Consider the following 23,670-nt stretch of genomic DNA (forward strand, 5'->3'; position numbering starts at 1 on the left):
TCAGAGGGTCAGTACTGAGGGGGTGCCGCACTGTCAGAGGGTCAGTACTGAGGGAGTGCTGCACTGTCAGAGGGTCAGTACTGAGGGAGTGCCGCACTGTCAGAGGGTCAGTACTGAGGGAGTGCCGCACTGTTAGAGGGTCAGTTCTGAGGGAGTGCCGCACTGTCAGAGGGTCAGTACTGAGGGAGTGCTGCACTGTCAGAGGGTCAGTACTGAGGGAGTGCAGCACTGTCAGAGGGTCAGTACTGAGGGAGTGCCGCACTGTCAGAGGGTCAGTACTGAGGGAGTACTGCACTGTCAGAGGGTCAGTACTGAGGGAGTGCAGCACTGGCAGAGGGTCAGTACTGAGGGAGCAACACACTGTCAGAGAGTCAGTACTGAGGGAGCAACACACTGTCAGAGGGTCAGTACTGAGGGAGCAACACACTGTCAGAGAGTCAGTACTGAGGGAGTGCTGCACTGTCAGAGGGTCAGTACTGAGGGAGTGCCGCACTGTCAGGGGGTCAGTACTGAGGGAGTACTGCACTGTCAGAGGGTCAGTACTGAGGGAGTGCTGCACTGTCAGAGGGTCAGCACTGAGGGAGCGCCGCACTGTCAGAGGGTCAGTACTGAGGGAGTGCCGCACTGTCAGAGGGTCAGTACTGAGGGAGTGCCGCACGGTCAGAGGGTCAGTACTGAGGGAGTGCCGCACGGTCAGAGGGTCGGTACTGAGGGAGTGCCGCACTGTCAGAGGGTCAGTACTGAGGGAGCGCCGCACTGTCAGAGGATCAGTACTGAGGGAGTGCCGCACTGTCAGAGGGTCAGTACTGAGGAAATGCTGCACTGTCAGAGGGTCAGTACTGAGGGGGTGCCGCACTGTCACAGGGTCAGTACTGAGGGAGAGCTGCACTGTCAGAGGGTCAGTACTGAGGGACTGCCGCACTGTCAGAGGGTCAGGGGTCAGTACTGAGGGAGCGCCGCACTGTCAGAGGATCAGTACTGAGGGAGCGCCGCACTGTCAGAGGATCAGTACTGAGGGAGTGCTGCACTGTCAGAGGGTCAGTACTGAGGGAGTGCTGCACTGTCAGAGGGTCAGTACTGAGGGAGTGCCGCACTGTCAGAGGGTCAGTACTGAGGGAGTGCTGCACTGTCAGAGGGTCAGTACTGAGGGAGTGCCGCACTGTCAGAGGGTCAGTACTGAGGGAGTGCTGCACTGTCAGAGGGTCAGTACTGAGGGAGTGCCGCACTGTCAGAGGGTCAGTACTGAGGGAGTGCCGCACTGTCAGAGGGTCAGTTCTCCCCGACGTCCTGGGACCAGATTTGACCCCTGAACCATGAATAATGACAGATAAACTGACTCTTGTTCCTGTTGCTGCCTGTGGCGTCTTGCTCACCGCATCTTGTCTCCCCTGGGAATCTGTGCGTCTCCCCCCTGGGAATCTGTGCGTCTCCCCCCTGGGAATCTGTGCGTCTCCCCCCTGGGAATCTGTGCGTCTCCCCCCTGGGAATCTGTGCGTCTCCCCCCTGGGAATCTGTGCGTCTCCCCCCTGGGAATCTGTGCGTCTCCCCCCTGGGAATCTGTGCGTCTCCAACACTGCCCCCCCCCCTCTCTCTCTCCCACGCTCTCTCTTCCCCCGCTCTCTTTCTCTGCCGCTCCCTCCCTCTCTCTCTCTCTCTCTCTCTCTCTCTCTCTGTTATACGTTTTAGTTGCTGTGAAATGAGTCTAAAGTTCTTGTTCCTTTTCACCAAACACCATTTATTTCACTTCCACAGCCTCTACACAAAACTCTAACAACACACCGCCTGACAGAGGCCACCTGAAGCCCCTTTACATATCAGTGTCAATTAATGGATACTTAACATAAATGAGACAACTAATTGCAATGTCTCTTAACCCATTACTTAACAGTCTCCCCTTCCTTGGAGAAAAAAAATTAGGTGAAAACAAAATTTCAAGAAACTCAAAAACGCACACATGATGCCCCCCCCCTTTTTTTTTTTTTGTTTGGACGAGAAAGAAAAACAGTCACAGAAACAAGCGCCCTTCATTAACAATATCCAAAAGTTTCTGTGAACTCGCCCCCTTTTCGTGAAACAGTCTGACAGTTGATAGCTCCTGTCGACCGACCCATTTAATTTTTGTTATTTCCCCTCTGTCCAACATCTGCTTCAAACTTGCGATGTCTATCCGTAAACTCTTTTCATTGACACTTTTTGTAGAGTGCACATTTTCCCACAGGGGTTTATTGTCAATGTGACAGTCAGTAGGTATATTACCCAAATCCCCTAATCCCAAAATTTCTGTCAATATCATACTTATATAAAAGGCCATATCCACCGCCTCTACAAGGCTTAACGTCTCAGCAGCCAAAGTGCTTTTTACCACTCTCCTTATTTTCTTTGTTTCCCACACAAGCGGGCAACATTTACCATTGTTCCCCAAAAGGAAAATTATAAAACCTCCTGCGCTTGAAATCCCATCACATAAATTTGCATAGGACGCATCTCTATAAACTATGAGTTTCAAGTGCTTAAGGTCACCTAAAACCGGGAACTTCAAAACACACTCCTGCATTTTTAGTTTGGCCAATGCTTTATTTGCTCTTATTATGTCTTCCACTTTGGGATCATTCATTTTTGTACTCAACTCTAAGACATCAAAACTCACGTCCGGTCTAGTCTGTCTACCTAACCAGTTCAGTTGCCCAAATAAACTTTGCAGTTGCTCTTTTTCTATCTTTGAAACCATTGCGTCTTTTTGTGAAACTCGGCCACGACTAATTGCTATTGGGCTGATGCTTTCCAAATAAGATTGCTGACGTAAAGTTGCCCCTAACTTAGTCTGTCCAATTTCCAGTCGAATATATTTAAATGCATCGGAAGCCTGACTTCCAACCCTGAATTCTTTCCTCAAACCAGAGATTACAATAGCTTCAAAATCACTAGTCCCAGCCCACAAAAATTATTTGACATGCATCATAAAGATGCCAGAAAGATTTCCTTTATAGTGCCAGTAAAACATTACCGGATCTACTTTCAACTGGTAACAGCCTAACTTTAACAAAACTGACCTTACCGAAAAATACCAGACTCTAGATGCATCATTTAATCCATATACACATTTGTTCAACTTCCAGAGTACCCCTTCTGTGTTAGCTGCTTCTTTAGGAGGACGGAGAAAAATGTCTCTCTGGAGCTGATGCCCCTGCAAAAAGGCAGCTTTTATATCTATAGATTTGCATTCCCATGCCTTTGTGGCTAATAGAGCCAAGAAGATCTTTAAAATAACCTTTCCTGCTGTAGGTGAATCTACCCTTAAATCCTGATCTTCTAAGCTTTCTTCAAACCCCCTTGCCACAAGCCTGGCCTTTGCCTTATAAGTTCCATCCGGAAGAACCTTTTCCGTGCAAATCCATCTGTGGGATAGAGCTCGTTGTCCCCTATCCAGTACTTCCGTGTATACCCCAAATTCACTCCAACTATACAGTTCTTGCTGTTTAGCTTCTTTAATAACTTCATCTAATTTATTTGAAGCCACCCAAATCTCACGTGCATGTGGGCTTCTACTCCTATTAGTATTCGTAGTCTTACTCATGTTCCGAAATCTTGACAAACGAAGTCCCCTCTCCAGCCTGGTATCTTGTTCTGTACTGCTACTGCTTGATCTTTCCCTTCTTCTGTGGGATGTCCTGTCAATAGTTCTCGACCTTTTCCTGCGGACCTGTTCACTATCCGTTGTACTATCTGAATTGGCACTGTTTCTGTGCCCTCCATTTTTGAACTTCGTGTTCCCAATCCATTGTCTTGACTCCTTCCCCTGAATGCTGTACATTCAACCAATGTTTATACTTTCCAGTGGCCTTCCCTGCTCTACTAATAACAGTTGCATCCTTCCATTGACTAGACCCTTCAGGCAAGTACCAACTTTTGGCAGTTGCCCTTTCGGAAAAATGGCCTGTTCTAATTCACCAGAAGTGTTGTGTTCCTCCACAGAAACCCTGTCTATATCAGTTAATTGGTCCTCATAGTTCTGTAACACATGCATACCAGATGACTCTGGTTCCTTGTCATGTCTGTCTGCTCTGTCCAAATTTGAAAATTTGTAATCTGTACCCATTATCCTTGATGAATGGACCCTAACAGTTTGATTGCCATGTTGCGAAATAATTGCTTTGCCATCTATGCCTATGATCTTCCCTGGGCCTTTCCATTCATTAGAATTGTCTCTCTTATAGTATACCATGCCTCCTTGCTGAAAAACGGCATCTGATAGCCGTACGTTATGTCTTAAAGCTCTGTGAATTCTTTCAGAGACTTCTGCTTACAAAAAAGCTTTTCTACTGCTATGCAATGCATTTAAATGTTCAGCAAAACCAGAGCTAATTGTAGTCCCCTCCCAAACTGGAGGCTGGTCATCCAAAATGGACGGAATTTTAGGATTTCTACCAAACTCTAGTTGATAAGGACTATAGCCCCCAACCATCTGCAATGAATTCTTTGCATGTACTGCCTATGCTAAAGCTGAATTTAGCCTTCAATTTGGTCGATCTGCCAAAACTTTCCAAAGCATGTCATCGATGACAGCACGATTTCTTTCACAGACACCATTACTGAATGGGCTTTCTGCAGCCGTATTCATAACTCTGATATTCATGTTTTCACACATATCCCTAAACTCATCATAAGCAAATTCTCCCCCATTGTCCGTAAGGAATTTTGCCGGTGGACCCATTCCTGTCCCTATCCATTTTTCCACTATTTGATCCAGAATTACTCTCTTTTCTTTACTTCGTAGAATCGTTGATTGACTAAACCTGGTTTCTAAATCGACAATGCATAATAAATCTATTATTTGCTTTATCCCAGATCTTAAGGTCCATGGCCACAATGTTGTTAAAATCCCTGGCCAAAGGTAGGGTTACTATCGGTCGTGCTGGTGTCCTTCTGTACTTCCTACAAACTTCACAGCGGTCACTAACCTGGGCACTAACCTAATCGTGGGCAGCACGGTTGCATTGTGGATAGCACAATTGCTTCACAGCTCCAGGGTCCCAGGTTCGATTCCGGCTTGGGTCACTGTCTGTGTGGAGTCTGCACATCCTCCCCGTGTGTGCGTGGGTTTCCTCCGGGTGCTCTGGTTTCCTCCCACAGTCCAAAGATGTGCAGTTTAGGTGGATTGGCCATGATAAATTGCCCGTAGTGTCCAAAATTGCCCTTAGTGTTGGGTGGGGTTACTGGGTTATGGGGATAGGGTGGAGGTGTTGACCTTGGGTAGGGTGCTCTTTCCAAGAGCCGGTGCAGACTTGATGGGCCGAATGGCCTCCTTCTGCACTGTAAATTCTATGTCTAACCTGTTCTATCAGTTTAGTATAGTCGTCATTCCTTACCCCTGCATCCTTTAATAAAATGTTAAGCCTCCGAGGAGACGGATGTGCAAATTGCCTATGCAGTTTTAATACCACAAGCTTTTTATCAGCTAAAGTCCCATTTTCAACTGCCATTAACATATCCTTAACCACTCTACTTGAAAAATTATTTATCAGTAATGGAATACAATAGTGTCCCGACTGTGTAAATTGTAAGTCCACCATCTTTCCAAAAACTGTTGCCGTATCCTGTTCCATATCCAGTTTCATGTGTGCTTTCTTCATCGATGGTCTGCTCAGAAGCAAAGGTATCTCAGTTGATACAACATCCGTGCTAATGAAATGATTCACTCCAGCAATATTGCAAGGGATCACCACTCTTTTCAGCGACTTCAGAGTATTATCATCCCCAAACCTGAAACTTGTGGAACTTTCAAATTCCTTAACCTTGTTACGATTTTCAGCATTCAAGGAGTCCAGGTAACATTTTAACCAGTCAATTCCACACACAGTAGATGTGCAGCCACTGTCCAATACAGCACAGTTGAAGGATTCTGCAACCAACACCCTTATTACCAGCGTAAAACTGCTTGTCAATAGGACAATGCCTTCTTTCTGGTCACTATCTATTTCCTCTTCTGACTGTTCCATGTCATGTGTCGCTTCAAACACTCTATTATAACGTGTTGGACAGTTGAAAGCATAATGGTATTGAGACTCACATCGAAAACATCGATTTATCATGTCCCGTGCATTTCTGGGGTTCATCTTCCTCTTGTAGGTTCTAACTGGGTTTCTGTCTTCAGAATTTCCTTGTCTCGGTCTCCGTCTATAGTCTTGAGCCCTGTTCGTAGCCATACGATTTTGCCATCCTGTTACTAGTGTATCTTCCATATTCTGCCTTATTGCAGGCTGACCTATTTGGGTCATCAGAGCCATCGGAATCGAATGTTTCCCCAGAAACTTTTGTAAAGCTTTTGCCATCTGTTCAAATAAGGTATCCTTATCAGTAAACTGAACTCCTGTCAAAACCAGGAGCCTATCCATGTTGCTCACTCTAGCACAGTCAAGTAATTTAAAGGCCAACACAGACTGTGGAAATTCCAGGTTGTGTTTCTGCAGCCTTTGATATAGTCTGCCAAATTCCATTATATAGTCTTCCATGGAGATATCCTCCATTTTCCGGAACTTATCAAAATCCGACCATGCTTCATACGCACTTAACAAGTCATCTTTCTTGTAAATCTTATCCATATAATGTAATAAAGTCTCCAGACCTTCTTCTGAGTCTAATTCTTCCAATTCCAGCTCAGAAAGCACTTTGTTTCGGATTTTCCTGCCATATGGTAGAGAAAGAGCCAATGTCATACCTTGTTTTCTCTTTCCCAAAGCAGTTACCTTAGTCCACATAACTACTGCACTTCTCCATTGGTCGTACGATTCCCTTTCAGAAAATAAGGGAGGATAGTCATATCCAGCCACCTTTATCCTGGGTTCAGCCGTGTATCTTTTCTTTTTCCTTCTCACTCACTCCTTGGTTTGATCAGGAAAAGTTGTATCTTTCAAACCTTCACATTTGCGCAGCAACCATCCTCTGCTACCATTGTTAGACGTTTTAGTTACCGTTGTGTGAAGAGTCTAAAGTTCTTGTTCCTTTTCACCAAACACCATTTATTTCACTTCCAGTCTCGGCACAAAACTCTAACAACACACCACCTGACAGAGACCACCTGAAGCCCCTTTACTTATCAGTGTCAATTAATGGATACTTAACATAAATGAGACAACTAATTGCAATGTCTCTTAATGCATTACTTAACATCTCGGTCCCTCTCTCTCTCTCGGTCCCTCTCTCTCTCTCGGTCCCTCTCTCTCTCTCGGTCCCTCTCTCTCTCTCGGTCCCTCTCTCTCTCTCGGTCCCTCTCTCTCTCTCGGTCCCTCTCTCTCTCTCGGTCCCTCTCTCTCTCTCGGTCCCTCTCTCTCTCTCGGTCCCTCTCTCTCTCTCGGTCCCTCTCTCTCTCTCGGTCCCTCTCTCTCTCTCGGTCCCTCTCTCGCTCTCTCGCTCTCTCGCTCTCTCGCTCTCTCGCTCTCTCGCTCTCTCGCTCTCTCGCTCTCTCTCTCTCTCTCTCTCTCTCGCTCTCTCTCGCGCTCTCTCGCTCTCTCTCGCTCTCTCTCGCTCTGTCTCTCTCTCGCTCTGTCTCTCTCTCGCTCTGTCTCTCTCTCGCTCTGTCCCTCTCTCGCTCTGTCCCTCTCTCGCTCTGTCCCTCTCTCGCTCTCTGATCCTCTCTCGCTCTCTGTCGTTCTCTGTCCCTCTCTCGCTCTCTGTCCCTCTCTCGCTCTCTGTCCCTCTCTCGCTCTCTGTCCCTCTCTCGCTCTCTGTCCCTCTCTCGCTCTCTGTCCCTCTCTCGCTCTCTGTCCCTCTCTCGCTCTCTGTCCCTCTCTCGCTCTCTGTCCCTCTCTCGCTCTCTGTCCCTCTCTCGCTCTCTGTCCCTCTCTCGCTCTCTGTCCCTCTCTCGCTCTCTGTCCCTCTCTCGCTCTCTGTCCCTCTCTCTCTCTGTCCCCGCTCTCTCCCTCTCTCTCTCCGTCCCTCTGTCCCTCTCTCTCTCTCTGTCCCTCTCTCTCTCTCTGTCCCTCTTTCTCTCTCTCTCTGTCCCTCTTTCTCTCTCTCTCTGTCCCTCTCTCTGTCTCTCTCTGTCCCTCTCTCTGTCTCTCTCTGTCCCTCTCTCTGTCTCTCTCTCTCTCTGTCTCTCTCTCTCTCTCTCTCCCTGTCCCCCCCTCTCTCCCCTCTCTCTCCCTGTCCCTCTCTCTCTCTCTCTCTCCCTGTCCCTCTCTCTCTCTCCCTGTCCCTCTCTCTCTCTCCCTGTCCCTCTCTCTCTCTCCCTGTCCCTCTCTCTCTCTCCCTGTCCCTCTCTCTCTCTCCCTGTCCCTCTCTCTCTCTCTCGGTCCCCCTCTCGCTCGGTCCCCCTCTCTCTCTCTCCCCCTCTCTCTCTCTCTGTCCCTCTCTCTCTCTCTGTGCCTCTGTCTCTCTCTGTGCCTTTGTCTCTGTCTCTCTGTCTCTCTCTCTCTCTCTGTCTCTGACTCTCTCTGTCTCTCTCTCTCTGTCTCTGTCTCTCCATCTTTATCTATCTCTCTATCTCACATTTGGGCAGCATGGTAGCACAGTGGTTAGCCCTGTTGCTTCACAGCTCCAGGGTTCCAGGTTCGATTCCCGGCTTGGGTCACTGTCTGTGCGGAGTCTGCACGTTCTCCCCGTGTGTGCGTGAGTTTCCTCCGGGGGCTCCGGTTTCCTCCCACAGTCCAAAGATGTGCAGGTTAGGTGGATTGGCCAGGATAAATTGCACTCAATGACCAAAATGTTTGGGTGGGGTTACTGGGTTATGGGGATGGGGTGGGGGGATGGGCCTGAGTGGGGTGCTCTTTCCAAGAGCCGGTGCAGACTTGATGGGCCGAATGGCCTCCTTCTGCACTGTAAATTCTATGATTCTATGTTGTTTTTTCTGTTCCAGATCACATTGCTCACATGATTGAGTTGCTCGGAAACATCCCAGCGCACTTTGCCTTATCCGGTCGATACTCGCGTGAATTCTTCAATCGTCGAGGTAACCATCGTCATAACGTGACGCTCCCCGTATGCGGGTCCAGTCCAAAGTCCGTGTAGAGGGAGCTTTACTCTGTATCTAACCCCGTGCTGTACCTGTCCTGGGAGTGTTTGATGGGGACAGTGTAGAGGGAGCTTTACTCTGTATCTAACCCCATGCTGTGCCTGTTTGGGAGTGTTTGATGGGGACAGTGCAGAGGGAGCTTTACTCTGTATCTAACCCCGTGCTGTACCTGTCCTGGGAGTGTTTGATGGAGTCAGTGCAGAGGGAGCTTTACTCTGTATCTAACCCCGTGCTGTACCTCTCCTGGGAGTGTTTGATGGGGACATTGTCGAGGGAGCTTTACTCTGTATCTCACCCCGTGCTGTACCTGTCCTGGGAGTGTTTGATGGGGACATTGTCGAGGGAGCTTTACTCTGTATCTAACCCCGTGCTGTACCTGTCCTGGGAGCGTTTGATGGGGACAGTGTAGAGGGAGCTTTACTCTGTATCTCACCCCATGCTGTACCTGTCCTGGGAGTGTTTGATGGGGACAGTGTAGAGGGAGCTTTACTCTGTATCTCACCCCGTGCTGTACCTGTCCTGGGAGTGTTTGATGGGGACAGTGTAGAGGGAGCTTTACTCTGTATCTAACCCCGTGCTGTACCTGTCCTGGGAGTGTTTGCTGGGACAGTGTCGAGGGAGCTTTACTCTATATCTAACTCCGTGCTGTATCTGTCCTGGGAGTGTTTGGTGGGGACAGTGTAGAGGGAGCTTTACTCTGTTACTAACCCTGTGCTGTACCTGTCCTGGGAGTGTTTGATGGGGACAGTGTAGAGGGAGCTTTACTCTGTTACTAACCCTGTGCTGTACCTGTCCTGGGAGTGTTTGATGGGGACAGTGTAGAGGGAGCTTTACTCTGTATCTAACTCCGTGATGTACCTGTCCTGGGAGTGTTTGCTGTGGACAGTGTAGTGGGAGCTTTACTCTGTATCGAACCCTGTCCTGGGAGTGTTTGATGGGGACAGTGTAGCGGGAACTTTACTCTGTATCCAACCCTGTGCTGTACCTGTCCTGGGAGTGTTTGATGGGACAGTGCAGAGGGAGCTTTACTCTGTATCTAACCCCGTGCTGTACCTGTCCTGGGAGTGTTTGATGGGGACAGTGTAGAGGAAGCTTGACTCTGTATCCAACCCTGTGCTGTACCTGTCCTGGGAGTGTTTGCTGGGACAGTGTAGAGGGAGCTTTACTCTGTATCTAACCCCGTGCTGTACGTGTCCTGGGAGTGTTTGATGGGGACAGTGTCGAGGGAGCTTTACTCTGTATCTAACCCCGTGCTGTACCTGTCCTGGGGGTGTTTGATGGGGACAGTGTAGAGGGAGCTATACTCTGTATCTAACCCCGTGCTGTATCTGTCCTGAGAGTGTTTGATGGGGACAGTGTAGAGGGAGCTTTACTCTGTATCTAACCCCGTGCTGTATCTGTCCTGGGAGTGTTTGATGAGGTCAATGTAGAGGGAACTTTACTCTGTTACTAACCCTGTGCTGTACCTGTCCTGGGAGTGTTTGATGGGGACAGTGTAGAGGGAGCTTTACTCTGTATCTAACTCCGTGATGTACCTGTCCTGGGAGTGTTTGCTGTGGACAGTGTAGAGGGAGCTTTACTCTGTATCGAACCCTGTCCTGGGAGTGTTTGATGGGGACAGTGTAGCGGGAACTTTACTCTGTATCCAACCCTGTGCTGTACCTGTCCTGGGTGTGTTTGATGGGACAGTGCAGAGGGAGCTTTACTCTGTATCACACCCCGTGCTGTACCTGTCCTGGGAGTGGTTGATGGGGACATTGTAGAGGGAGCTTTACTCTGTATCTAACCCCGTGTTGTACCTGTCCTGGGATTGTTTGGTGGCAACAGTGTAGAGGGAGCTTTACTCTGCATCTAACACTGTGCTGTACCTGTCCTGGGAGTGTTTGATGGGGACAGTGTAGAGGGAGCTTTACTCTGTATCTAACCCCATGCTGTACCTGTCCTGGGAGTGTTTGATGGGGACAGTGTAGAGGGAGCTTTACTCTGTATCTAACCCCATGCTGTACCTGTCCTGGGAGTGTTTGATGGGGACAGTGTAGAGGGAGCTGTACTCTGTATCTAACCCCGTGTTGCACCTGTCCTGGGAGTGTTTGATGGGGACGGTGTAGAGGGAGCTTTACTCTGTATCTAACCCCGTGCTGTACCTGTCCTGAGAGTGTTTGATGGGGACAGTGTAGAGGGAGCTTTACTCCGTATCTAACCCCGTGCTGTATCTGTCCTGGGAGTGTTTGATGAGGTCAACGTAGAGGGAACTTTACTCTGTTACTAACCCTGTGCTGTACCTGTCCTGGGAGTGTTTGATGGGGACAGTGTAGAGGGAGCTTTACTCTGTATCTAACTCCGTGATGTACCTGTCCTGGGAGTGTTTGCTGTGGACAGTGTAGAGGGAGCTTTACTCTGTATCGAACCCTGTCCTGGGAGTGTTTGATGGGGACAGTGTAGCGGGAACTTTACTCTGTATCCAACCCTGTGCTGTACCTGTCCTGGGAGTGTTTGATGGGACAGTGCAGAGGGAGCTTTACTCTGTATCACACCCCGTGCTGTACCTGTCCTGGGAGTGGTTGATGGGGACATTGTAGAGGGAGCTTTACTCTGTATCTAACCCCGTGTTGTACCTGTCCTGGGATTGTTTGGTGGCAACAGTGTAGAGGGAGCTTTACTCTGCATCTAACACTGTGCTGTACCTGTCCTGGGAGTGTTTGATGGGGACAGTGTAGAGGGAGCTTTACTCTGTATCTAACCCCATGCTGTACCTGTCCTGGGAGTGTTTGATGGGGACAGTGTAGAGGGAGCTGTACTCTGTATCTAACCCCGTGCTGTACCTGTCCTGGGAGTGTTTGATGGGGACAGTGTAGAGGGAGCTGTACTCTGTATCTAACCCCGGGCTGTACCTGTCCTGGGAGTGTTTGATGGGGACAGTGTAGAGGGAGCTTTACTCTGTATCGAACCCCGTGCTGTACCTGTCCTGGGAGTGTTTGATGGGGACAGTGTAGCGGGAACTTTACTCTGTATCTAACCCCGTGCTGCACTTATCCTGGGAGGGTTCGATGGGGACAGTGTAGAGGGAGCTTTACTCTGTATCCAACCCTGTGCTGTACCTCTCCTGGGAGTGTTTGATGGGACAGTGCAGAGGGAGCTTTACTCTGTATCTAACCCCGTGCTGTACGTGTCCTGGGAGTGTTTGATAGGGTCAGTGTAGAGGGAGCATTACTCTGTATCACACCCCGTGCTGTACCTGTCCTGGGAGTGTTTGATGGGGACAGTGCAGATGGAGCATTACTCTGTATCTAACCCCGTGCTGTACCTGTCCTGGGAGTGTTTGGTGGCAACAGTGTAGAGGGGGCTTTACTCTGTATCTAACCCCGTGCTGTACCTGTCCTGGGAATGTTTGATGGGTCAGTGTAGAGGGAGCATTACTCTGTATCTCACACAGTGCTGTACCTATCCTTCGAGTGTTTGATGGGGACAGTGCAGAGGGAACTTTACTCTGTTACTAACCCTGTGCTGTACCTGTCCAGGGAGTGTATGATGGGGACAGTGTAGAGGGAGCTTTACTCTGTATCTAACTCCATGCTGTACCTGTCCTGGGAGTGTTTGCTGTGGACAGTGTAGAAGGAGCTTTACTCTGTTTCTAACCCCGTGCTGTACCTGTCCTGGGAGTGTTTGATGGGGACAGTGTAGAGGGAGCTTTACTCTGTATCTAACTCCATGCTGTACCTGTCCTGGGAGTGTTTGCTGTGGACAGAGTAGAAGGAGCTTTACTCTCTTTCTAACCCCGTGCTGTACCTGTCCTGGGATTGTTTGATGGGGACAGTGCAGAGGCAGCTTTACTCTGCATCTAACCCCGTGCTGTACCTGTCCTGGGAGTGTTTGATGGGGACAGTGTTGAGAGAGCTTTATTCTGTATCTAACCCCATGCTGTACCTGTCCTTCGAGTGTTTGATGGGGACAGTGTAGAGGGAACTTTACTCTCTATCTAACCCCGTGCTGAACCTGTCCTGGGAGCGTTTGATGGGGACAGTGGAGAGGGAGCTTTACTCTGTTTCTAACCCCGTCCTGTACCTGTCCTGGGAGTGTTTAATGGGGACAGTGTAGATGGAGCTTTACTCTGTATCTAACCCCGTGCTGTACCTGTCCCGGGAGTGTTTGATGGGGACATTGTAGAGGGAGCTTTACTCTGTATCTAACACCCGTGTTGTACCTTCCTGGGATTTTTTGATAGGGACAGTGTAGAGGGAGCTTTACTCTGTATCTAACCCCGTGCTATACCTGTCCTGGGAGTGTTTCATGGGGACAGTGTAGAGGGGGCTTTACTCTGTATCTAACCCCGTGCTGCACTTGTCCTGGGAGTGTTCGATGGGGACAGTGTAGAGGGAGCTTTACTCTGTATCTAACCCCGTGTTGTACCTGTCCTGGCATTGTTTGGTGGCAACAGTGTAGAGGGGGCTTTACTCTGTATCTAACCCCGTGCTGTACCTGTCCTGGGAGTGTTTGATGGGGACAGTGTAGAGGGAACTTTACTCTGTATCTAACTCCGTGCTGCACTTGTCCTGGGAGTGTTCGATGGGGACAGTGTAGAGGGAGCTTTACTCCGTATCTAACCCCGTGTTGTACCTGTCCTGGCATTGTTTGGTGGCAACAGTGTAGAGGGGGCTTTACTCTGTATCTAACCCTGTGTTGTAGCTGTCCGAGGACTGTTTGATGGGGACAAGGTGGAGTGAGCTTTACTCTGTGTCTACCCCGTGCTGTACCTGTCCTGGGAGTGTTTGACGGGGACAGTGTGGAGGGAGCTTTACTCCGTATCTAACCCCGTGCTGTATCTGTCCTGGGAGTGTTTGATGGGGTCAGTGTAGAGGGATCATTACTCTGTATCGAACCCCGTGCTGTTCATGTCCTGGGAGTGTTTGATGGGGACAGTGTAGAGGGAGCTTTACTCTGTATCTCACCCCGTGCTGTATCTGTCCTGGGAGTGTTTGATGGGGTCAGTGTAGAGGGACCATTACTCTGTATCGATCCCCGTGCTGTTCATGTCCTGGGAGTGTTTGATGGGGACAGTGTAGAGGGAGCTTTACTCTGTATCCAACCCCGTGCTGCACCTGTCCTGGGAGTGTTTGCTCTGGACCGTGTAGAAGGAGCTTTACTCTGTATCCCACCCTGTGCTGTACCTGTCCTGGGAGTGTTTGATGGGGACAGTGGAGAGGGAGCTTTACTCTGTATCTAACCCCGTGCTGTACCTGTCCTGGGAGTGTTTGATGGGGACAGTGTAGAGGGAGCTTTAGTCTCTATCAAACTCCATGCTGTACCTGTCCTGGGAGTGTTTGCTGTGGACAGTGTAGAAGGAGCTTTACTCTGTTTCTAACCCCGTGCTGTACCTGTCCTTGGAGTGTTTGATGGGGACAGTGCAGAGGGAGCTTTACTCTGTATCTAAACCCGTGCTGTACCTGTCCTGGGAGTGTTTGATGGGGACAGTATCGAGGGAGCTTTACTCTGTATCTATCCCCGTGCTGGACCTGTCCTTGGGGTGTTTGATGGGGACAGTGTAGAGGGAGCTTTAGTCTGTATCTAACTCCGTGCTGTACCTGTCCTGGTATTGTTTGGTGGCAACAGTGTAGAGGGAGCTTTACGCTGTATCTAACGCCGTGCTGTACCTGTCCTGGGAGTGTTTGATGGGGACAGTGTAGAGGGAGCTTTACTCTGTATCTAACCCTGTGCTGTACCTGTCCTGGGAGTGTTCGATCGGGACAGTGTAGAGGGAGCTTTACTCTGTATCTAACCCTGTGTTGTAGCTGTCCGAGGACTGTATGATGGGGACAAGGTGGAGTGAGCTTTACTCTGTATCTAACCCCGTGCTGTACCTGTCCTGGGAGTGTTTGACGGGGACAGTGTAGAGGGAGCTTTACTCCGTATCTAACCCCGTGCTGTATCTGTCCTGGGAGTGTTTGATGGGGTCAGTTTAGAGGGAGCATTACTCTGTATCTCACCCCGTGCTGTATCTTTCTTGGGAGTGTTTGATGGGGTCAGTGTAGAGGGACCATTACTCTGTTTCTAACCCCGTCCTGTACCTGTCCTGGGAGTGTTTAATGGGGACAGTGTAGATGGAGCTTTACTCTGTATCTAACCCCGTGCTGTACCTGTCCCGGGAGTGTTTGATGGGGACATTGTAGAGGGAGCTTTACTCTGTATCTAACACCCGTGTTGTACCTTCCTGGGATTTTTTGATAGGGACAGTGTAGAGGGAGCTTTACTCTGTATCTAACCCCGTGCTATACCTGTCCTGGGACTGTTTCATGGGGACAGTGTAGAGGGGGCTTTACTCTGTATCTAACCCCGTGCTGCACTTGTCCTGGGAGTGTTCGATGGGGACAGTGTAGAGGGAGCTTTACTCTGTATCTAACCCCGTGTTGTACCTGTCCTGGCATTGTTTGGTGGCAACAGTGTAGAGGGGGCTTTACTCTGTATCTAACCCCGTGCTGTACCTGTCCTGGGAGTGTTTGATGGGGACAGTGTAGAGGGAACTTTACTCTGTATCTAACTCCGTGCTGCACTTGTCCTGGGAGTGTTTGATGGGGACAGTGTAGAGGGAGCTTTACTCTGTATCTAACACCGTGCTGTACCTGTCCTGTGAGTGTTTGATGGGGACAGTGTAGAGGGAGCTTTACTCTGTATCTAACCCCGTGCTGTACCTGTCCTGGGAGTGTTTGATGGGGACAGTGTAGAGGGAGCTTTACTCTGTATCTAACCCCGTGCTGTACCTGTCCTGGGAGTGTTTGATGGGGACAGTGTAGAGGGAGCTTTACTCCGTATGGAACCCCGTGCTGTATCTGTCCTGGGAGTGTTTGATGGGGACAGTGTAGAGGGAGCTTTACACTGTATCTAACCCCGTGCTGTACCTGTCCTGGGAGTGTTTGATGGGGACAGTGGAGAGGGAGCTTTACTCTGTATCTAACCCTGTCCTGTACCTGTCCTGGGAGTGTTTGATGGGGACAGTGTAGCGGGAACTTTACTCTGTATGTAACCCCGTGCTGCACTTGTCCTGGGAGTGTTCGATGGGGACAGTGCAGAGGGAGCTTTACTCTGTATCTAACCCTGTGTTGTAGCTGTCCGAGGACTGTTTGATGGGGACAAGGTGGAGTGAGCTTTACTCTGTGTCTACCCCGTGCTGTACCTGTCCTGGGAGTGTTTGACGGGGACAGTGTAGAGGGAGCTTTACTCCGTATCTAACCCCGTGCTGTATCTGTCCTGGGAGTGTTTGATGGGGTCAGTGTAGAGGGATCATTACTCTGTATCGAACCCCGTGCTGTTCATGTCCTGGGAGTGTTTGATGGGGACAGTGTAGAGGGAGCTTTACTCTGTATCTCACCCCGTGCTGTATCTGTCCTGGGAGTGTTTGATGGGGTCAGTGTAGAGGGAGCTTTACTCTGTATCGAACCCCGTGCTGTTCATGTCCTGGGAGTGTTTGATGGGGACAGTGTAGAGGGAGCTTAACTCTGTATCCAACCCCGTGCTGCACCTGTCCTGGGAGTGTTTCCTCTGGACCGTGTAGAAGGAGCTTTACTCTGTATCCCACCCTGTGCTGTACCTGTCCTGGGAGTGTTTGATGGGGACAGTGGAGAGGGAGCTTTACTCTGTATCTAACGCCGTGCTGTACCTGTCCAGGGAGTGTTTGATGGGAACAGTGTGGAGGGAACTTTACTCTGTATCTAACCCCGTGCTGTACCTGTCCTGGGAGTGTTTGATGGGGACAGTGTAGAGGGAGCTTTAGTCTCTATCTAACTCCCTGCTGTACCTGTCCTGGGAGTGTTTGCTGTGGACAGTGTAGAAGGAGCTTTACTCTGTATCTAACCCTGTGTTGTAGCTGTCCGAGGACTGTTTGATGGGGACAAGGTGGAGTGAGCTTTACTCTGTATCTAACCCCGTGCTGTACCTGTCCTGGGAGTGTTTGACGGGGACAGTGTAGAGGGAGCTTTACTCCGTATCTAACCCCGTGCTGTATCTGTCCTGGGAGTGTTTGATGGGGTCAGTTTAGAGGGAGCATTACTCTGTATCTAACCCCGTGCTGTACCTGTCCTGGGAGTGTTTGATGGGGACAGTGTACAGGGAGCTTTACTCTGTATCTAAACCCGTGCTGTACCTGTCCTGGGAGTGTTTGATGGGGACAGTGTAGAGGGAGCTTTACTCTGTATCTAACCCCGTGCTGTACCTGTCCTGGGAGTGTTTGATGGGGACAGTGTAGGGGGAGCTTTACTCTGTATCTAACCCCGTGCTGTACCTGTCCTGGGAGTGTTTGATGGGGACAGTGTAGAGGGAGCTTTACTCCGTATGGAACCCCGTGCTGTATCTGTCCTGGGAGTGTTTGATGGGGACAGTGTAGAGGGAGCTTTACACTGTATCTAACCCCGTGCTGTACCTGTCCTGGGAGTGTTTGATGGGGACAGTGGAGAGGGAGCTTTACTCTGTATCTAACCCTGTCCTGTACCTGTCCTGGGAGTGTTTGATGGGGACAGTGTAGAGGGAGCTTTACTCTGTATCCAACCCTGTGCTGCACCTGTCCTGGGAGTGTTTGCTCTGGACAGTGTTGAAGGAGCTTTACTCTGTTTCTAACCCCCTGCTGTACCTGTCCTGGAAGCGTTTGATGGGGACAGTGTAGAGGGAGCTTTACTCTCTATCTAACCCCGTGCTGCACCTGTCCTGGGAGTGCTTGATATGGACAGTGTCGAGGGAGCTTTACTCTGTATCTAACCCCGCGCTGTACTTGTCCTGGGAGTGTTTGATGGGGACAGTGTAGAGGGAGCTTTAGTCTGTATCTAACTCCGTGCTGTATCTGTCCTGGGATTATTTGGTGGCAACAGTGTAGAGGGGGCTTTACTCTGTATCGAACCCCGTGCTGTATCTGTCCTGGGAGTGTTTGATGGGGACAGTGTAGAGGGAACTTTACTCTGTATCTAACTCCGTGCTGCACTTGTCCTGGGAGTGTTTGATGGGGACAGTGTAAAGGGAGCTTTACTCTGTATCTAACCCCATGCAGTACCTGTCCTGGGAGTGTTTGATGGGGACAGTGTAGAGAGAGCTTTAGTCTGTATCTAACTCCGTTCTGTACATGTCCTGGGAGTGTTTGAAGGGGACACTGTAGAGGGAACTTTACTCTGTTCCTAACCCCGTGCTGGATCTGTCCTGGGAGTGTTTGATGGGGTCAGTGTAGAGGGAGCATTACTCTGTATCGAACCCCGTGCTGTTCCTGTCCTGGGATTGTTTGATGGGGACAGTGTAGCGGGAGCTTTACTCTGTATGTAACCCTGTGCTATACCTGTCCTGAGAGTGTTTCATGGGGACAGTGTAGAGGGGGCTTTACTCTGTATCTAACCCTGTCCTGTACCTGTCCTGGGAGTGTTTGATGGGGACAGTGTAACGGGAACTTTACTCTGTATCTAACCCCGTGCTGCACTTGTCCCGGGAGTGTTCGAAGGGGACAGTGTAGAGGGAGCTTTACTCTGTATCTAACCCCGTGTTGTACCTGTCCTGGCATTGTTTGGTGGCAACAGTGTAGAGGGGGCTTTACTCTGTATCTAACCCCATGCTGTACCTGTCCTGGGAGTGTTTGATGGGGACAGTGTAGAGGGAGCTTTACTCTGGATCTAACTCCGTGCTGTACCTGTCCTGGGGGTGTTTCATGGGGACAGTGTAGAGGGAGCTTTACTCTGGATCTAACCTCGTGCTGTACCTGTCCTGGGAGTGTTTGATGGGGACAGTGTAGAGGGAACTTTACTCTGTATCTAACCCCGTGCTGTACCTGTCCTGGGAGTGTTTGATGGGGACAGTGTAGAGGGGGCTTTACTCTGTATCTAACCCCGTGCTGCACTTGTCCTGGGAGTGTTCGATGGGGACAGTGTAGAGGGAGCTTTACTCTGCATCTAACCCCGTGCTGTACCTGTCCTGGCAGTGTTTGATGGGGACAGTGTCGAGGGAGCTTTACTCTGTATCTAACCCCGTGCTGTACCTGTCCTGGGAGTGTTTGATGGGGACAGTGTAGAGGGGGCTTTACTCTGTATCTAACCCCGTGCTGCACTTGTCCTGGGAGTGTTCGATGGGGACAGTGTAGAGGGAGCTTTACTCTGCATCTAACCCCGTGCTGTACCTGTCCTGGGAGTGTTTGATGGGGACAGTGTAGAGGGAGCTTTACTCTGTATCTAACCCCGTGCTGTACCTGTCCTGGGAGTGTTTGATGGGGACAGTGTCGAGGGAGCTTTACTCTGTATCTAACCCCGTGCTGTACCTGTCCTGGGAGTGTTTGATGGGGACAGTGTAGAGGGGGCTTTACTCTGTATCTAACCCCGTGCTGCACTTGTCCTGGGAGTGTTTGATGGGGACAGTGCAGAGGGAGCTTTACTCTGTATCTAACCCCGTGCTGTACCTGTCCTGGGAGTGTTTGATGGGGACAGTGTAGAGGGAACTTTACTCTGTATCTAACCCCGTGCTGTACCTGTCCTGGGAGTGTTTGATGGGGACAGTGTAGAGGGAGCTTTACTCTGTATCTAACCCCGTGCTGTACCTGTCCTGGGAGTGTTTGATGGGGACAGTGTAGAGGGGGCTTTACTCTGTCTCTAACCCCGTGCTGCACTTGTCCTGGGAGTGTTCGATGGGGACAGTGTAGAGGGAGCTTTACTCTGTATCTAACCCCGTGCTGTACCTGTCCTGGGAGTGTTTGATGGGGACAGTGTAGAGGGAGCTTTACTCTGCATCTAACCCCGTGCTGTACCTGTCCTGTGAGTGTTTGCTGTGGACAGTGTCGAGGGAGCTTTACTCTGTATCTTACCCCGTGCTGCACTTGTCCTGGGAGTGTTCGATGGGGACAGTGTAGAGGGAGCTTTACTCTGCATCTAACCCAGTGCTGTACCTGTCCTGGGAGTGTTTGATGGGGACAGTGTCGAGGGAGCTTTACTCTGTATCTAACCCCGTGCTGTACCTGTCCTGGGAGTGTTTGATGGGGACAGTGTAGAGGGGGCTTTACTCTGTATCTAACCCCGTGCTGCACTTGTCCTGGGAGTGTTCGATGGGGACAGTGTAGAGGGAGCTTTACTCTGCATCTAACCCCGTGCTGTACCTGTCCTGGGAGTGTTTGATGGGGACAGTGTAGAGGGAGCTTTACTCTGTATCTAACCCCGTGCTGTACCTGTGTTGGGAGTGTTTGATGGGGACAGTGTCGAGGGAGCTTTACTCTGTATCTAACCCCGTGCTGTACCTGTCCTGGGAGTGTTTGACGGGGACAGTGTAGAGGGAGCTTTACTCCGTATCTAACCCCGTGCTGTATCTGTCCTGGGAGTGTTTGATGGGGTCAGTTTAGAGGGAGCATTACTCTGTATCTCACCCCGTGCTGTATCTTTCTTGGGAGTGTTTGATGGGGTCAGTGTAGAGGGACCATTACTCTGTTTCTAACCCCGTCCTGTACCTGTCCTGGGAGTGTTTAATGGGGACAGTGTAGATGGAGCTTTACTCTGTATCTAACCCCGTGCTGTACCTGTCCCGGGAGTGTTTGATGGGGACATTGTAGAGGGAGCTTTACTCTGTATCTAACACCCGTGTTGTACCTTCCTGGGATTTTTTGATAGGGACAGTGTAGAGGGAGCTTTACTCTGTATCTAACCCCGTGCTATACCTGTCCTGGGACTGTTTCATGGGGACAGTGTAGAGGGGGCTTTACTCTGTATCTAACCCCGTGCTGCACTTGTCCTGGGAGTGTTCGATGGGGACAGTGTAGAGGGAGCTTTACTCTGTATCTAACCCCGTGTTGTACCTGTCCTGGCATTGTTTGGTGGCAACAGTGTAGAGGGGGCTTTACTCTGTATCTAACCCCGTGCTGTACCTGTCCTGGGAGTGTTTGATGGGGACAGTGTAGAGGGAACTTTACTCTGTATCTAACTCCGTGCTGCACTTGTCCTGGGAGTGTTTGATGGGGACAGTGTAGAGGGAGCTTTACTCTGTATCTAACACCGTGCTGTACCTGTCCTGTGAGTGTTTGATGGGGACAGTGTAGAGGGAGCTTTACTCTGTATCTAACCCCGTGCTGTACCTGTCCTGGGAGTGTTTGATGGGGACAGTGTAGAGGGAGCTTTACTCTGTATCTAACCCCGTGCTGTACCTGTCCTGGGAGTGTTTGATGGGGACAGTGTAGAGGGAGCTTTACTCCGTATGGAACCCCGTGCTGTATCTGTCCTGGGAGTGTTTGATGGGGACAGTGTAGAGGGAGCTTTACACTGTATCTAACCCCGTGCTGTACCTGTCCTGGGAGTGTTTGATGGGGACAGTGGAGAGGGAGCTTTACTCTGTATCTAACCCTGTCCTGTACCTGTCCTGGGAGTGTTTGATGGGGACAGTGTAGCGGGAACTTTACTCTGTATGTAACCCCGTGCTGCACTTGTCCTGGGAGTGTTCGATGGGGACAGTGCAGAGGGAGCTTTACTCTGTATCTAACCCTGTGTTGTAGCTGTCCGAGGACTGTTTGATGGGGACAAGGTGGAGTGAGCTTTACTCTGTGTCTACCCCGTGCTGTACCTGTCCTGGGAGTGTTTGACGGGGACAGTGTAGAGGGAGCTTTACTCCGTATCTAACCCCGTGCTGTATCTGTCCTGGGAGTGTTTGATGGGGTCAGTGTAGAGGGATCATTACTCTGTATCGAACCCCGTGCTGTTCATGTCCTGGGAGTGTTTGATGGGGACAGTGTAGAGGGAGCTTTACTCTGTATCTCACCCCGTGCTGTATCTGTCCTGGGAGTGTTTGATGGGGTCAGTGTAGAGGGAGCTTTACTCTGTATCGAACCCCGTGCTGTTCATGTCCTGGGAGTGTTTGATGGGGACAGTGTAGAGGGAGCTTTACTCTGTATCCAACCCCGTGCTGCACCTGTCCTGGGAGTGTTTCCTCTGGACCGTGTAGAAGGAGCTTTACTCTGTATCCCACCCTGTGCTGTACCTGTCCTGGGAGTGTTTGATGGGGACAGTGGAGAGGGAGCTTTACTCTGTATCTAACGCCGTGCTGTACCTGTCCAGGGAGTGTTTGATGGGAACAGTGTGGAGGGAACTTTACTCTGTATCTAACCCCGTGCTGTACCTGTCCTGGGAGTGTTTGATGGGGACAGTGTAGAGGGAGCTTTAGTCTCTATCTAACTCCCTGCTGTACCTGTCCTGGGAGTGTTTGCTGTGGACAGTGTAGAAGGAGCTTTACTCTGTATCTAACCCTGTGTTGTAGCTGTCCGAGGACTGTTTGATGGGGACAAGGTGGAGTGAGCTTTACTCTGTATCTAACCCCGTGCTGTACCTGTCCTGGGAGTGTTTGACGGGGACAGTGTAGAGGGAGCTTTACTCCGTATCTAACCCCGTGCTGTATCTGTCCTGGGAGTGTTTGATGGGGTCAGTTTAGAGGGAGCATTACTCTGTATCTAACCCCGTGCTGTACCTGTCCTGGGAGTGTTTGATGGGGACAGTGTACAGGGAGCTTTACTCTGTATCTAAACCCGTGCTGTACCTGTCCTGGGAGTGTTTGATGGGGACAGTGTAGAGGGAGCTTTACTCTGTATCTAACCCCGTGCTGTACCTGTCCTGGGAGTGTTTGATGGGGACAGTGTAGGGGGAGCTTTACTCTGTATCTAACCCCGTGCTGTACCTGTCCTGGGAGTGTTTGATGGGGACAGTGTAGAGGGAGCTTTACTCCGTATGGAACCCCGTGCTGTATCTGTCCTGGGAGTGTTTGATGGGGACAGTGTAGAGGGAGCTTTACACTGTATCTAACCCCGTGCTGTACCTGTCCTGGGAGTGTTTGATGGGGACAGTGGAGAGGGAGCTTTACTCTGTATCTAACCCTGTCCTGTACCTGTCCTGGGAGTGTTTGATGGGGACAGTGTAGAGGGAGCTTTACTCTGTATCCAACCCTGTGCTGCACCTGTCCTGGGAGTGTTTGCTCTGGACAGTGTTGAAGGAGCTTTACTCTGTTTCTAACCCCGTGCTGTACCTGTCCTGGAAGCGTTTGATGGGGACAGTGTAGAGGGAGCTTTACTCTCTATCTAACCCCGTGCTGCACCTGTCCTGGGAGTGCTTGATATGGACAGTGTCGAGGGAGCTTTACTCTGTATCTAACCCCGCGCTGTACTTGTCCTGGGAGTGTTTGATGGGGACAGTGTAGAGGGAGCTTTAGTCTGTATCTAACTCCGTGCTGTATCTGTCCTGGGATTATTTGGTGGCAACAGTGTAGAGGGGGCTTTACTCTGTATCGAACCCCGTGCTGTATCTGTCCTGGGAGTGTTTGATGGGGACAGTGTAGAGGGAACTTTACTCTGTATCTAACTCCGTGCTGCACTTGTCCTGGGAGTGTTTGATGGGGACAGTGTAAAGGGAGCTTTACTCTGTATCTAACCCCATGCAGTACCTGTCCTGGGAGTGTTTGATGGGGACAGTGTAGAGAGAGCTTTAGTCTGTATCTAACTCCGTTCTGTACATGTCCTGGGAGTGTTTGAAGGGGACACTGTAGAGGGAACTTTACTCTGTTCCTAACCCCGTGCTGGATCTGTCCTGGGAGTGTTTGATGGGGTCAGTGTAGAGGGAGCATTACTCTGTATCGAACCCCGTGCTGTTCCTGTCCTGGGATTGTTTGATGGGGACAGTGTAGCGGGAGCTTTACTC

The 23,670-nt window shown here is 50.3% G+C and overlaps 1 protein-coding gene across 2 annotated transcripts in view; it reads left to right on the forward strand.

Annotated features, from left to right (window-relative positions):
- LOC140406490 (SRSF protein kinase 3-like) overlaps positions 1-23,670 on the forward strand; it is a 43,982-nt gene that overhangs the window by 3,648 nt on the left and 16,664 nt on the right. For both annotated transcript variants that reach the window (XM_072494514.1, XM_072494513.1), the window contains one exon: positions 8,852-8,944. In XM_072494514.1, the coding sequence (XP_072350615.1) occupies positions 8,852-8,944 (93 nt within the window). The remainder of the gene's footprint in view (positions 1-8,851; positions 8,945-23,670) is intronic.

The sequence above is a fragment of the Scyliorhinus torazame genome, unplaced genomic scaffold, assembly GCF_047496885.1.
Source record: "Scyliorhinus torazame isolate Kashiwa2021f unplaced genomic scaffold, sScyTor2.1 scaffold_560, whole genome shotgun sequence".
NCBI classification, from domain to species: domain Eukaryota; kingdom Metazoa; phylum Chordata; class Chondrichthyes; order Carcharhiniformes; family Scyliorhinidae; genus Scyliorhinus; species Scyliorhinus torazame.